General features: G+C 43.8%; 1 protein-coding gene across 26 annotated transcripts in view; it reads right to left on the bottom strand.

The window, feature by feature from the left end:
- cacna1ab (calcium channel, voltage-dependent, P/Q type, alpha 1A subunit, b) overlaps positions 1 to 16,081 on the bottom strand; it is a 189,071-nt gene that overhangs the window by 160,603 nt on the left and 12,387 nt on the right. For all 26 annotated transcript variants that reach the window (XM_030093297.1, XM_030093301.1, XM_030093296.1 and 23 more), the window contains exon 2: positions 8,795 to 9,187. In XM_030093297.1, the coding sequence (XP_029949157.1) occupies positions 8,795 to 9,183 (389 nt within the window). In that variant the 5' untranslated portion in view covers positions 9,184 to 9,187. The remainder of the gene's footprint in view (positions 1 to 8,794; positions 9,188 to 16,081) is intronic.

The raw sequence follows: 16,081 nt of genomic DNA, 5'->3' as shown, positions 1-16,081 counted from the left end.
AAGGAAGAACAATGCTCCAAATCAGAAAGACAAAAACCCCCTCCTGTGCTGCCTTTTGAAGAAATGCTGCACAAATTCAAGATGAGCCTCACATGAGACCCTGGACAGTAAACACCCCCCCCCCCCCCCCAACCCCCCAACCCCCCAACCTCCAAAACCCTTCAGAGTGTTAGTCTGATCCTTGAATCATGTCCAGTGTGTGGGCACACAGCCTGCCTGCGTCAGCGTGTGTGTCACCATGACGCAGTTAGTCCTGTATCACCTTGCTGAACGAGTACACACAGTCACACACACACACACACACACACACACACACACACACACACACTGAAGGAACCATGATTTATTCTCTTGAGCACATAAAATCAAACTTGCGTCATTGTGGGTGAAAATCACTTCACTGGCATGAACACAAGAGGGCAGCACTTCTCCATCAGAGTTGAGTGAGAGTGCGTGCGCGTGTGTGTGTGTGTGTGTGTGTGTGTGTGTGTGTGTGGGGGGGGGGGGTATTATAAAACACATGCAGGGTAGGACGTGTTGGTTGGTCAGGACAGGGAAAGACTGAAGTTAGAGAACATCAGAGCGAGTCGGTTACAGATGTGTGGAGTTTGAGAGCCTGGCTGTCAGTCAGGGTGGTCGTCAGTATTGAACTATCGGAGCTTTGATCTACTCAGACTGCCAGCGGGGTGTGAGGTGTGTGCCGGTGGGCAGACAGATCGAAGCAGAACAAAAGCCCGGAAGGAGTGAATCACACAGGATTCAGGTGTTACTGGAAGAAGGGGATGCAGATTGAGGAGGAGGTGATCGTCTCGATCAGCACGAGATGATTTCCAGGAGAAGAGTCACTCAGGTGTGTCTCCGTGACTGTGAGCTTTGCAACGAAGCCTTTCAAGTAGGAAAGCATGTTATCATTCTCCGCAGCAGGATGCTATGTCCTGCATTTTTAAAAACCTAACACAGCGAACTGGCTCTCTGAGGCAGACAGCTTGGAGCAGGTCGGGAGATTTTATGGACGATGGCTGGATTCGGGTTTGAGACGTCACCTGCACAACTCCTCCATTTCCACAGGGAGTCTCAGTGGAAATACATCAGACGTGCCTGTTTCCCAGGGGGCTAGAAGCAATACAAAACCCCTCCGGGACCAACATGACACCTGAACAGCACGAGAGGAGCCGGCGGCCCATCATCACAGTTCCATCAGTCACGTTTGCTGTGACGTGTTTTGTTCAGTTGGAGCAAATTAACCTGATGAGGTTCAGAAAAAGCTTTTTACCTGTTAAATACAGATGTTGATACGAGCCTCATCTCTGGACTGCAGCTCCCCAGACGAAAGGCATGAATATAATCATCCATTCATCCTGGAATGGACGTTCAGGTTCCGTTACCAGTGGTCACAGCACGTACTTTCTGTATGAGCAGCTGGATCTCACATCAAACCTTCTTCTGTACTTATATTCCCTTGCTTTTCAAGTGCTTCAGACAGTATTTTGGATCTGAATCTAAAATCTAAATGACCAAACTACCAAGTCCCTGGAGAATATGGACTGGGAGTCACGACACTCTGGAGGTAAACAGTGTTGCTATTGTCCATCGACTCGTGCAGAAAAACTCTTTACTTTGGCCGTAGTGCGAATGCACTGCTACATTCTGGTTCCACTCAGATCATATTTGGATGGATGAACTAATTGACGATTGTCCGTTTCATATTAGGAGAGAAAACAGAAAAAAAAAATAGACAAATAATGAAAAGTAGTGACATGTACGAACAAATGGTGGAGACGGTGAAGGAAGGACAAAAGAGGGAAGGAAGGATGGAAGCGGCGAAATGAGCGGTCAGGTGATGGATAGGTTTACGAAATGGAGGAATGGGTGGATCAGAAAGGTACTGTGGAGTGAATGAGAAGAGGAAAGGTGGACGGGGAGAGGGAGGAGAGGTGGCAAATATTAAAATGAATGATGTGCACTCTGCGGGCAGAAAGTGCAGCTGGCAGCAGAGTGGCGTCGCCAAGCCAGCGCAGCTAACTGACTGATGCTGGCACTAATACAACACAACAGAGAGACAGCCACCGGGGGGGCGGCGGGGGGCGGGGGGGGCAGAGACACAGACGTTTTACCTTTCCTTTTCCCCCACTGCCACCAGCTACTGCCACTCACACAAACAGCAGTGTCTGAAAGATGGAAGGTCTGAGGCTTGAACGAACCCTTCAAACCGAAACGTTTTCAAACCGTTGGTCTCTTTGTAGAATGACGCACAACATGCAATCTCCACCGCTTTCAAGCACAATCAAGACACAAATGTTTGGTCTTTTCAGGAAAATGGAGAGAAGCTGCAAAAACACAAATTTGTTAATAATTCTATATGTATGAAATACAAAGCAGAATTTCAATATGTATATTTAGTGAACACAAACCCATGTACACCTCATGTAGACCCACTAGTGGGTGCTGTCGTTTGTTTTTGTAATGAAACCACACACACATTTGTAGTAAACTGTTGTTCTGCACGTCCAACTGGCCGTAATAACAATCCAACTTCATCTTCTGTCCATACAAATGTCCGTGTCCTCCCGTTGTCAGAGTTTTTAGTGTATTGTTCTGTTGTAGTGTGTGTGTGGTTTCATTACTAAAACAACCAACAGCACCCACTAGTGGCGTTAGAAGCTAACTACATTGTTTTCAGCATTTCTGCCATGTCACCCATTCTGGGTTAAAAACTGATACGACTGAAGTAACTGCTATGGGCTGAATTCTTTATGTCATGATTCATAATCATAAGGCACCAAGTTTGAGTTCGTTTCAGTGATTCACAGATTCAGTTTACTGAGAATGTCTTCCATGTAAAATGTGGCTGAAGAAAAAAAGTGAACTAAATTAAAAATCAAACTGAATCGTGAATTGAATCGATACCGATCTGTAGGACGAGCAGCTATGACGGATGCTAAGTCGGTCACCAGTTAACAGGAAAACCAGTTAATCCAAAACACCAGTCTGGCAGCTGACAGCGTGTCTTGGTGGTGTTGAAATGTCCGGTTAAACGTTGCAGTCGGCTGTTTTACGTCCCTCCTGTTTGACGGTTAAATCATTCCAGCTAACATGACCGGCAGTGCGGGTTTCTGTCTGTGCTCTGATTACATGCCGTAAACACGCAGCATGTAGTTCAAAGTGAAGCTGGGCTGAGCTAGTTTAGCTAGTTTGGGCTTATGGAGAGTGTCGGACCCATATCAAACCCGATACCAGTCTAGAATATTAGCTCAAACCTTCTCTAAGTTAAACAATATGTAACTATGTTTAATAATCCCAAGATAAACTGAGGTTTCTTACCTCTTTAAAGGATGACATCCATGCAGAGTGGATATTGAGGGTAATGACTATTTAACATACTGAAGGACCCTCATATTGTAGTTTGAAAAAAGAAAGAATTCTGAATGATTAGTTCCTGTAAAAGCTTTTGAAAAATTGCAGACGGTGGGGAAACATTCCCTTATTCGTTGCTTTTATCTTCAATAAAAAAAAAAGGGATTATAGAAAACCGGCGTGCTGTTGAGGAAAGTTACAAGACACATAAAGAATAAGAAAGAGCTGGTGTTCTTCCAAAGGAAAGTCGTCCAGTAAGGACACCGGAACATGAGTGATTGTGCTGAGGTACACCTCTTCCCTTCAGCCCTGTGGATCACACACTGTACGGGAGTGTGAGGATGATAAACTGCCAATGAGTGAATTACAGGAAGGCGTCACGTGACTGATAAAATCTTACGCCGAGTACTCGTGGCCCAGAGGCCACTGCTGTGCAGCCCGGCCGGCGAGTGTGTGTTCCCGACGTGGAGGCGGCCGGTTTCTGGCACAGAGCTGAAAGCTTCGGCGTGAGGACACTGCAAATGGTCGCTACTGAGGAAGAGAGGAGGAATCAGTCAAACCCCAGAGAGGGAAGGAAAGAAGTGGACAGAGAAACTTCCAAAAATTAAGACGGGAACTCGCCAACTCATGGTCTGCTGCTTTGGCGCATGATCTCTAAACGTCTGTTACAGTTAAATAAATAAACCTAAATACATTCACAAAAATACTTCAGTATCTATTTAAATGGTTTAAATGCAGCGATCTTAATCTGTGGGTCATTTGTGCATGACTTCATTACAAAAATAAAAAGAAGCACCCACTCGGGCGTTCCAAGCTAGCAACATCGTCTTCAGCGTTTCTGTCGTTTCCATGTAAACGGACATCGTTTTCAAAACGTTGCCGATGAAGTCAGAGCGTTTTGCAGACGTCCCACCTCCGCAGTCACTTACAAAAAGTTTTCAGTGACTCCAGCATGGCTGTCGTGTAACCAGACATTCAAAACATCCCAAATCTTTCTTTCTTTTTATGTTTTTATTTAAAATCCTTGTGAAACTGGGCCTGAAGCAAATTACTTTCTAAATCATTGTTCATCAGGAACTGTAGTTCATTCAGACATTTCTAAATGAACTGTCTTCATGATTTTGACCCATTAACTGTCACTGAAAACAGCAAAATCTCTCACATCGTTTCAGTCAGTACCTGCAGCAGTTAACTCTTCCCTCCGACCCCGTCTCGGCCTATTTTAGCCTTGTGTGTTCTTTTTTTGTTTTTTTTTTCCAGACCACAGCCGTTCTCAGTTTACTGTGACCTCAAGCAATGTCACAGTCTAAAAAGTCATCTACAGTAACTGAGTGCTGGTGACAGTGGAGAGCCTGTCAGGGAATCGGTCTGGGTGGACTTTCAAGGCTTTGGGGAGGAAAATGGTCTGGAAGTAAAAAGAATGGTGACTTCTCTCTCTCCACTACAAAAACTAGACGACGGATGTGTCGCGTTTAAATCATTTGGATACATCTAAAGTCATGTCGATAATCTATTGATCGGCATGAGCATCAAAAAGGCAGAGTTTTTACACTGGATTCAAACCGGGGTTCCCAACACTCAAGGTCAAAGCTCCTGAGAAACATGCGTGGCTTGGCTTGATTTCCTGGAAGAAAGGACAACAGCTCAAAACACTGATCTGGCTGTTAATGGACAAAGTACTAATGTTTCTCTGCTTTTTCCCCCGAGTTGTATGAAACGTGACGCTGCTGGATGTTTGCAAGAATCTATGAAACAAAAGAGCTGAAATTACTGTAATGCTCAGTATTCAAAAACAAATACACTATAAATATATATTTATAAATAAATAAATATAAAAAAAATGTACGCTGCCATCAGCTACAGCTATGAGAAGAAATCTTTAAATATTTCTAAACAAAATGAAGCTGTGAGGCGATTAAAGGTGTAAAAGTGAGGAGTGTTTCCTCATGAGCATAAAGTCCCTCAGTTTTCTCCAGTTGACTCAGTTTCCTCCACAGACACAGATTTAAGCCCTGTTTACACAACATTTTCAAGTGAAATAAATTTCACAACGCTCCTGCATAAACGTCGGGTTTATTGAGGCTTCTACCGAGCGTTTGCTCACATAACCTCTGTTTCAGGAAACACAGAAGTCACATAAAAGCGTGGATCAATCAAGAGATTTATTCTTACTTAAATGACCAAGATGATGTGAAACTCCCAGGTAAAGCTTTGTCCTCTTTTCAGGATGCGAAGGAGCAATAAGTCGAACGTCTTTCATGATCCCCTTTGATTCTTTTCTCCCTACAGAGCCTGTTAAAATGCTGATGTTAGCTTTAATCTCAAGGTCCTGCAGTGGCCCAATACAGCTGCCGGGACTCTCTGACATGGCTGTGCTATCCTTTACAGTGAAATCAGAACGAGGAGAGACTTACACATGTATGGGAAGAGAAAAAAGAACTTAAATACCCTAAAATTGGGCCTGATATATGAACCAAATAAAGAAAGAAACAATATCCTGAGTGAGATCACGGACTAGTGGCTTCATGTTATTTTTCAGTGGTTCTTCACAACAGTTCAGTGTCTGAAAGGTTTTCTTGTCAGGAAAAACAAATGCTGATTGTTTTCTGCATTCCAACAACCTATCACCTGTGGTCTGGTCGAACCAAAAAAGAGCGTCAACACATCTCCTTCAGCAGTCAAAGTTTGTGGAACTGTGAGTCATTCATGTTCAGTTTTTTATCACAGAGGTGTAAATTCACTAAAACTGAGAACCACAATTTGACTTTAAGAATTATTTGAACAAGCTACAAAGCTTCAGAACCCCAAGCTTCATCGCATGTGGCATTTCTCAGTGCTTTACACAGTTCTTATCCAATCAGTCAGTAAAGTTAATCTTTTACAACTAGAATTTTCTACACAATTTTGACCAATCACCTCACTAAGGCCCCGTTTCCAGGACAAGGCTTTTTCGTAAAATTGGAAAAGTTTTGTTGCATTTTAGATGTCCTGTTACACGACAACGGTGCTCAGAGCCACTGAAAACGTAACATTCTGAAAACTGCTCTCAAGTTGGAACTTGAGAACTTGACAACACAAATTCCTTCTCTCTTCTTAAACTCCCGTCCCTTCTCGCTACGTGCTTCTTACCACGTTTCAACTGACCTCAATGAAGTAATATGCTGTTTTTCAACAGCGGAGTGTCGTCTGATTGATTTGATCCTTCTTGGCAACATATGGCGTCCTGCATTCTGATAATAATGAACTCACAGTGGAGCCAGAGAGAGCAACGCAGCAGACAGGTGATGCAGCAGAAGCTCTCCATCATGATGAGACGGGAGTAAAAGCAGGGGACGGATGGTAAGCTGTAGCAGATACTGGTCTTTTCCAAGTTTGTGCCGTCTGGGTGTTATCAGTCTCTCCTGTACTTCGTGAAGGGCTCTAAAGAGGAAAGGAAATTGTGGGAATAGGGTTGAGGCACAGAGACACACGAGGGTCAAAGGGGAAGGAAAAGAAAGCCCCTCCAGGTCGTGGGCGATCTCTGCATCCGTGGATCTACTGCGTGACGGGGTAAGTGGGGTTTTAACCTGTCATGTCTACTAAAAATCAGCTTCGCCCCTCCAGGCTTCGCTGACACACCTGGTCTGATCCGCAACTGGGTCAGCAGCTGTCTGCTTCTTCATCTGTCAACAAAATGAAAAGAAAAAAAAACAAGGCAGTGTGAAGTGTCTTTCTGTCACCACCCGCTGCCTCCGTGAAGTCTCGGCACTCGACGGCCTCAAGGACATCTGAAGCCAACTTTTCCCAGAAGGCGGTTTGAGGGTCGACCAAGGTTACCGATCGGAGCGACCGATCGGAGCCGATTTCAGCCCAGAGTGACGAGTCCGCGTGTCCACATGGTTCACTTTCATTTCCCTGATTACCGGCCCTCCCCCGACGGTGTGATACTCAGTCAAATCGGCTGCCGGAGAATTTGATTGCAAGAAAAACCTGACGAGCCGCAGTCAGCGTGGCTCAAGACGGATGCTGAGCGACACGCGTTTTCTTTGGTACTGCTCAAGACCGTGAAAACCACGACTGCAAAGGTCAGCATTAGAGGGATTAACCATTTCACACTTCGTGATCACAATAGTGAAAATCTCCAACACCCTCTTGTATTAAAAGAACCGAACATCTGTCACCGCTTGCTTTCAAAACCACATAAAACTGCATGTCCTCTGTTTCGGTTAAAATATATTAGCATGCCAATAAACCAAGAGATATAATGTGGTAACGGGGATGCAGTGGTGAGCATGATTGTCTCACAGCCCGAGGCTTCAGGATCGATTCCAGGTGAGGCCGTTTTACGTGTTCTCAGTGTGTCTCCCTTATATTTCTCTCTCATTCGCAAAAAAAAGCTTAATAAAAAAACTAGAAGCAGGGAGCTGCCACAGTGCAGCACCCAGCGAGTCTCTGGAGTCAGTGGCATTGATCGAAGAGCCACAGTGGTATTCTGTTGACAGTGGGCATCGAACCCAAGCCTCTAACCTCGAGACAAGTGTTTCTCAACTGGTGGGTTGAGGACCAGTTTTGAGCGGTTTGCCAGGAGAAAAGAAAATGTCCAGGGAAAAATCTTGAGCATCCTGAGGATTGTGAATAGATGGAGTGTTGTCTTTTTGCCCTCTAACAACAGATGGCGTTGATGTCCTGCACTGCAGGTTGACGCCTGCTATTTGATAAGAAGAGCTGCAGTTTGTTGAGATAAACTAATTGAGCATTGTTACAATGCAGACGTGAGATTTGTTTCTTCGATGTCGGGCTGAAAAAGCGTCTCCCAGCTGTGATGCAGTTCTGTGATGAGAACAGTTCCACCTTCCTCTACGTGTGAGGCTTCTCAGTTCCATTCAGCTCAACACACACAAACACACTGGACATGGAGCTTAGGAAAACTCCAGAGACTCTTCGGGAGGAAAAAAACAGGTCAAGTTCACCAACGAAATCCTCCAAGAAAAGGTCAAAAATCTAAGCAAAATGTCAACTACGTCGCACATCTGACAGAAACAAATTGCTCTTTGCAAGTTTTGTTTAAACCACTGTTGTTTTACCTGAAATACCTCCAGTAACTTTGGGCTTTGAGGTCTCAAATCTAAATCTATCATGTGCTCCATTTTACTGAGTAATGCACGGAGCGATCCTCCACAAACATTGTACCTAGAAAACGCTCGAACACATGCTCGGTCTTCTTGAACATCTTGGTTACTGGAACCCAAAGTATTTATCATCGGGCAGTGATTGTTAACATGAGCTGCATCTCCAGGTCATCTATCGCGGCATTCGAGGGATTTCAGTTTGCAATGCATTTATGTTATCCGAGGCTGATGGGTAAGGTGTTATCTGGAGTCACCCACTTTCCAGACACAGAAGCAAAGTGTGATTTTGGACATTCAGTCCAGAGTTATCTTATAAAGTGAAGTGTACTCACTCCCATTGCTTCCTCCTGGCCTGCGGAGTGTTGTGCAGCTTGTGTGCTTGGTGAGCCAGAATGACATCGCGGTGATCCACCACTCCTCCCCTCCGGCGAATCAGCGGCACCGTGGGATCGCTGCCGTTGGCAACCAGGGAGATGGAGCCGCGGCTGGAGCGGACCCCGTAGCCGCCGCCCACGCCGCTGAAGGGCAGCTCGCTGTACTGCTCCACCCGGACGTCGTACACAGTGTGGTAGTACGTGGGGTTCGGGCCCACGCTGCTCCCGCTGATGGGCGGAGGGCGGCAGCGCAGCGGCCGGTGGAGGCCCGGAGACGAGGAGGAGCAGGACGAAGTCTGAGGCCACACCGCCGAGCCGCCATGGTCCGGATAGAGGGGGGACAGCATGGAGCTGGGGAGGGAGGTGAAGGAGAAACTGTTATTTTATACTAAAACACATTTTGGTTGCAGAATTTCTTGAAGTTGTAACGATAAATTACATAATTTCAAAATCTGTAACCACTTTAGTCAATAGTTTATATGCAAATGCAGATGAACAGTAAAAACAAAGTTTGCCTCCAGAGCGTCATGACTTGCAGTCCGTATTCTCCTGGACTTGGTAGTTTTAGAGTTCAGTCTTCGGAATAATACGAATGTCCGAGTGATCACCAATGTTGATGTTTGTCCTGTATTCTTCTCTGCGTGCATGTGTGGTTTCATTACAAAAACTTCATCATTTTCAACATTCCTGCATTTCAATGTAAACGCTCATCGTCATCAAAACGATGCCGTGAAAACACAAAACTTTTCTGACATAGAAATGTAAAAATGATGCCTTTTCAATTGAAATGTGTAAATGAGGCCTTAGAAAATGATGCAAAATGTACAGAATGAGCATTTGAGGGGTGTTAGAGGGGTGAATGCTTCCTCTACTTTAAGAAACAAAAATTCTCCTCAGAAACATGAAATAGTGTGACGCTCCGCTGCATCAAACACACTTCCAGGTGTTTGTTGCTGTTTTCCTGTGACAGCGGTGACCAGCAGGACATGAAAGGCAGACTCCGACTCCGACACAGAGCCGGACTGTCAGGAGGGAAGCACTTCAGAGAGGAAACTCCACAACTGACAGCAAAATGGAAGAAATTATTTCAGCAGTGTCTTGAGAGATTTCACAGAGGGACAACTGAGGTATGAAGAGCAGAAGCCTGGTTTCAGAGAGAGGAGAGTACAGGAAATACAACAAGATTGAAAAGTCAGCCGTGCTCACAGTATATTCCCAGTACAAATATCTTCACACTAAAAACTGTTTCCTCTGTGATATTTTGAGAAAATGGCTCCAAAAGTTGCGTCAATCTTCTGTTAACTCAGCATAAAGCAGCTTTAGCTTCAGTGAGAAATTGTGCAGAATACATCTCCAGTAAGGAGCTTTCACAGATAATTGTACTCAAACACGTTTCAAAGGTAAGTATTAGCAGCGGCACAAACATGACAGACGTTGAGCCATTAGCCACTAAAACCACCTTTCAGAGTTTTAGCAGCTTCACAATGTCAGCATGTTTCACAATCGGACTGTCTTTCATGAAGTGCACTGTATTTAAGTATGGATTATAGTCAATTTAACAAACACGGTAGAAATGTACCATTTGTTTTGAAGGAACATACCGTGAATAGAATCAGACTTTATTCTCAGTTTGCTAAAAGCCACAGTCAGGATAGAAAAACGTCTGCTTACATGCCGACGTCCAGTTTAAAAGGTCAGCGGTGGACGATAAAAACACTAAACTGGAATAATCTGGAACTTTGCTGAATTGTTCTTTTTCTGTGATGACGGGGACAGTTTCGCACAGCCGCTGTTTATCTGAAGGATGCTGGGTAATCATGTATGCACTTCAGCTGTAAAAGCAACAACAGTGGCGACACGTTTATGAGATCAACCAGTCTATATTTTTCTGCAGCGCATGGATATGTTGAATACTCACTTTTTCTGACTGCAGTTACGAATCTCTTTCACTCATTTCAACAGTAGACGGTAAGATGACCACCTTAATTAGTAGATAACAACCACAAAGGCTAGAAACTACAGAAACATGCCGGATTAGTACAGATGTCCATTTTCCCTGCTTCAGATTCATCAGCTTCAGAAACTGACCCTTGACAAGTTGCCTAACAGACGACAAAAACAAATAAATATAAGATTAATAAAGAAAAATTCACACGGCAAAGGTGGGACCCGAATAAACCAGACATTCGATACGACCACAGAGGACAAAAAAGAGGGTGGACAGGAAGATAAAGAAGGTAATGCCTGGTAAGAGTAATGACATATCCCTAAATTTTAATTTTCGCTAATTAATTGCAAAAAAAAAAACACCTCACGAGTGTGAGTGTGTCCACGATCGTCTAGAGGTGCGTGAGAGGAGTGTGTGCAAACGAACGGGAAACAGCATTTTTTCCTCACCAGTTATCTGCTGAGAGTGCATTCCGCATTATTTCTCCCTGACATGGTGTAAAGTGAAAACTAATTCATGGAGACAGCCGCACACACACACAGATTTACGTTCGCACACTGCAGGTACAATGATGAGGCATACTGCTATGGTAAGGACTTTGTTGGGTGATTGAGGGAGGGTGTGTGTGTGTGTGTGTGTGTGTGTGTGTGTGAGCGCTCGCCGCAGGGCTTGAATAACACACGGGTCTGGTTGTATTAGCGGTAGCAGCTGGGAACGGACAAACTTGGAAACTGTGCACAAAAAAAAAAAAGCACAGAGCAAGGGCAAACTAGAGAGCGAGCAAGGGCGCAGAGGAGGGAATGGGCAAATACAGAGGTAGGCTTGACTTGAGAAAACATCTACCCTGAAAGGTGCACTGATGGAGAAAGCAGCAACTGTCAGCAGGATGAGTGAGAAAGAGGAGAGGCGATTAGTGGACAAAACTGACTGCTGAGAGAGAACTAAAGACAGAGCGGAGACATGCAGATGAAGCACAAGCCTTCCTCGCGGTCACTCAGTGTGTCCATCTCTTTCTCACTCTGGGATTGACAACACAGGAGAGAAGGAGCGCTCTGAACCGGGAGTTTAGTTACAGGGAGACAAGCAAAAAACCCCGCGTCTCAGTCACAAACTGTAAATACTCCTGGAGGAATTCACAATTAACCCTCTCTAAGAAAAGAGGTTCCACAGTCTGTGTGCACTTTATTTTAAATTAGATTACAGTAATAACTTTGAGTAGACTGTAACAATTTGGGCTATTTTGTACAATGACAGTTGATGTTTTACTCTAATAAACAAGTAACTTCTTAATTGTGTAGGATAAAATCCAACATTGAGCTAAATGGTATATTTATATATCATAATTAAGTTCTACTCAAAGCACGAACATTTTCTAAATGTCTTAGTTTTTCCACGAAATAACGTTTATACTAAAGCAGCAGTTTCTGACACCTGTCTGGTTAATTTAAAATCATAGAATGTGAATCAAAAAGTGTCAAAGTTGTGTTTTCCCTGCATGAATTTGCCAGTAAAGCCCTGTTTCAAGTGAAAACATATTGTTTTGCATCGTGCCAGCGTTCTCACCCTCGGCACAAAGCATTTTCAGAAAGTCTTGTTTTGAATGGACACCCAAAACGCAAGGAAACGTTTGTGTTTTCACTCAAATGTCACGTAAACAGGCTAAATGTGGAAATAAGTCACAGGTGTCAATGTACTTCACCAAACACCACCGAACGGTAACATTTACTGTCTTCAGAGACTAAAGCAATCGAACACTCCCTAATTTCCAGTTAAGGTATGTAAACCAAAATGTGGTGACTCTGACAGGCCATTTTCATTCACCAACCAGCCCAAAGCATGTGATGCTTGACTGCAAGGAGGAAGCGCACTTCAAAATGAGGGAGAGAATACCAACGGCAGGGAAACGCCAGGCCCAGACTCAAGACATTCTTACCATGACGTCAAAGTGCTAACCACTGCCCCACTGTGTCGCTCTTTAACAGAATTATTAGAAGCCGAGAATGACCAAATCAATGAAACCTGGGTCTTGCAAAATCTCCAAAGTCTTTAAACCAAGAAATGTTAATAAGCATCCATTTCGAAAGTATTCACCAGTCCACAAGGAAACAAACCATTCACAAACAGAGACCAGTCAGCAGTGTGGCTACTCTCCAAAAAGTAGGTAAAATTATCTCCAAAGCAGAAAATTCACTGAAGTAACAAAGAGGCAAACTGACACAGTTGAAGGCTTGAATAAACCATCGAAGCAGGTTTACATCTCTATTCATGAGCCTTCTCTCTGAAAATCATTCGACATGATGACCGTATCAGGCATCTCTAAACCGAGGCATGGTGGAGGAAGCATCATAAATCGGAGCTGCTTCACATCACATCAGAGCCTTGAACACTCTCCATCATGGAAAGAGAATGAACTCCTCAGGTCAGTCTGAGCGCAGACCTGAATCAAGCAGGAGTGTAAGTTTGATCAGCAGCTGCTGGAAGAGCTTGAAGTTTGTTCATCGGTACTTTCATCCAGGAGGATCAAACATCCGATCAGCTCAGACAGGAACCTCAAAGTTTTCAAGGGTTTGCACACATTTTGATCCAACGGTGTGGCGGGGGGAACTTCTCTGAAACAGCACAATAGTTACGGTAAAAAAGAAGAAAAAAATCTGGTATTTTATTACTGAGTGACAGAAATGCTCACTTGGCAATTAGGAAAGGACCTGGCAGCAGACACTTAAATGAATGAATTCATTCATCCTGCTGACTCCTGCTACACTGACGTCAGAAGCTTCAGTTTTCAATGTGACACCGATAAAAAACAGTAGAGACGAACATCCGGACTCAGCTCAATCAATTAAAAGTGACCCACCCTGTATTAATAACTGGGGCCCAATTCAAAGTCATTTTTCATGGAATGACTCAGTTTTTTTGAACACCGTTGCCACTTTGACCAGATCTCCAATGTTTGTTACTTGCATGAGAAGGCACAAATCCATCAGGGGAACTGGAAAATGTAACATGGGTGCTTTGGTTTATCTAAGAATAAATGGAAGAAAACGGGCAGCATTACCTCAGTGTCACACAAGCAAGGATTCTGACTGGAGGGCCAGTGAACTGGATCTCTGGGCAGCCTCAGAAAAATCTGGCCAGGGAAAGTAGACGAGTAAAACCTTTTTCCTTCCCTTGAAGCAGCTACTTGGGCTGTATTTCCTCAAAATTTACCATCCGTGCAGAAAGGAACAGGCACTCAGCAGCTGACTCACAAAAGTATTTTGCACATGAGAGTTATAGGAAGGACACTGGAATTCACTGTTGCACTGAGGTGGAGGGAAGAAAGTAACCGTGCAGAAAATTCACCGCAGGATAACCAGTAAAAACAAAACATTTCAAGGGTTTTCGCTGTATTTCTCAAAATGATTAAGATGAACTCACCATTTAGCCTAATGCCCAAGAAAAAAACCCACTACAAAGTCCAACTTTCGGTCAACCAGCTGAGACACTGACCTGGACTGATGGTTTCGGGACGGTCGAGAGGCTCAGCGATGCTCCCCGATCCCCCAAGGAGTCAGAAGGAGTGTGTTCAGAATCTCACACTTTTCCAAGAGGCGCATTTATCATGCTTTACCATCTCAGCAGACATGCACCAATTAAGAAAGCCTGAGTTTGCAGGCCGTTTGGTGCCGATGTCAGCTAATTAGATGTTAGCTGCTTTCACAGTCCTGCTCCATTGTTTCCCCACAAACAAATGCCAACATAAAACACGGAAACCAGGTCTTAACCGCATTTTTAATGCAAATCAATCTTAGCTCTTTGTGCAATAAGATTGAAGGAGTGTTACGTGTGTTCATGGTCTAGCTGTGACCTGGAGACTTCTTTCAGGACTAATCAGGTTAATCCAGGTTAATCCTTATTCACCCCCGCTGCCATGGCTGTTTGATCCAGTTTCAGATTTGCCTCTGCTTCATGCTGAATGTATGATTATTCTGGTTTTGGTATTCAGCAGGTTTTACGTCAATTCAAATGACAATTTACTCGATGCAAACAGAAGGATGCAGCTTGACGATTGTAGATTCTGACAAATCCAAATGGTCTCCTAAGTGGTAGACTCTTCCTGGTAAGTTAACTAGCCTGGGGGATTTTGGTAATTGGGAAATGTGACCCTGCCCATACTGAACCTCCAAAATACCAGTGTGAAGTTTTATTTATTTTTCTTAATTGAGTAGTATGCATTATACAAGGGGGAAAAAAACGAGTGGTTTGGCCCGATGCTTACCACTTTAATGTCATCTGGCAGCATGTGAGTGGTGGTGGTGACAGATTTTTAGGGTTCAACAAGTGTTCCCGGAGCTTTAGTGAGTAACTTTTCTTCAAATTGAAACTGAGAAGGGTTGTTCTGATTAAGTAATCTCACTTGTAACACTAAACAGAATGAAAATGAACTTATCCATGTAACCAGATTGTAGTCCAGTCACTCAGTTACCACATTATCAAATCATGCTCGTCAATTTGGAAATTCTTTCTCACGGCTTAAAAGATCTATTTACCAATATAATGACATAACATGTCAGTTTTTTGGCAAATTTTCAAAAGAACACCTACATATCGAACACTTGTGCTCTTATATTCCCATCTCCTCTTGTTTCTGCCACCATTACCAAGCGCACGCCTCATACCAATACGTCCAAGACCTTTCATGATATCCAGTAAACAGACAACATTCCACTTCATACCGGTCATTAGGAGGTGAGTGTGGCTCGATTGGACAGTGGCTGTTGCCCTGTTCATATGTCCAAGTGTCCTTGAGACAGACGATGAACCCAGGGACCTTTCCCAGTTGAGGCTGAGCGACTCCTATGAAAGCTTCTCATTTACCGCGACAGTGGCTCCCAGGATTCCGCAGGATATTGTAAAATCACAGTGTATCGTACTTTTTAAAAGATGAGTGTCACATTATCAAAAAACAACTCCCCTGAAAAAAGCATTTATTCATTGCAATTTTTTTTTCCTTTTATAATTGATCCATAAAATCAGAAGAAGTCCAAGTAACTAAAGCCCCTCCATCTTCACAGAGCATTTCTGTTGGTCTCACATTTGGTGCAATTTTGGAAATTTGTAGTTAGCATGTATTCTTTAAAGCACACAACAACACTGTATGAGACTGATATTCTGATACTGGCAGGTATGAATGGGAATAATCTCATACACGGTAATATACAGTACGTCTTCAAGAAAAAAAACAAAAAGCAAATATGCACTGTCTAACACACCCTTATTGCTGACTGCACAACAGTGTCAGAGCAGCTGGATACATG

The sequence above is a fragment of the Salarias fasciatus genome, chromosome 6, assembly GCF_902148845.1.
Source record: "Salarias fasciatus chromosome 6, fSalaFa1.1, whole genome shotgun sequence".
Classification (NCBI taxonomy): Eukaryota; Metazoa; Chordata; class Actinopteri; order Blenniiformes; family Blenniidae; genus Salarias; species Salarias fasciatus.
The sequence above is the reverse complement of the archived record's forward strand: the minus strand, read 5'-3'. Positions and strand labels throughout refer to the sequence as shown.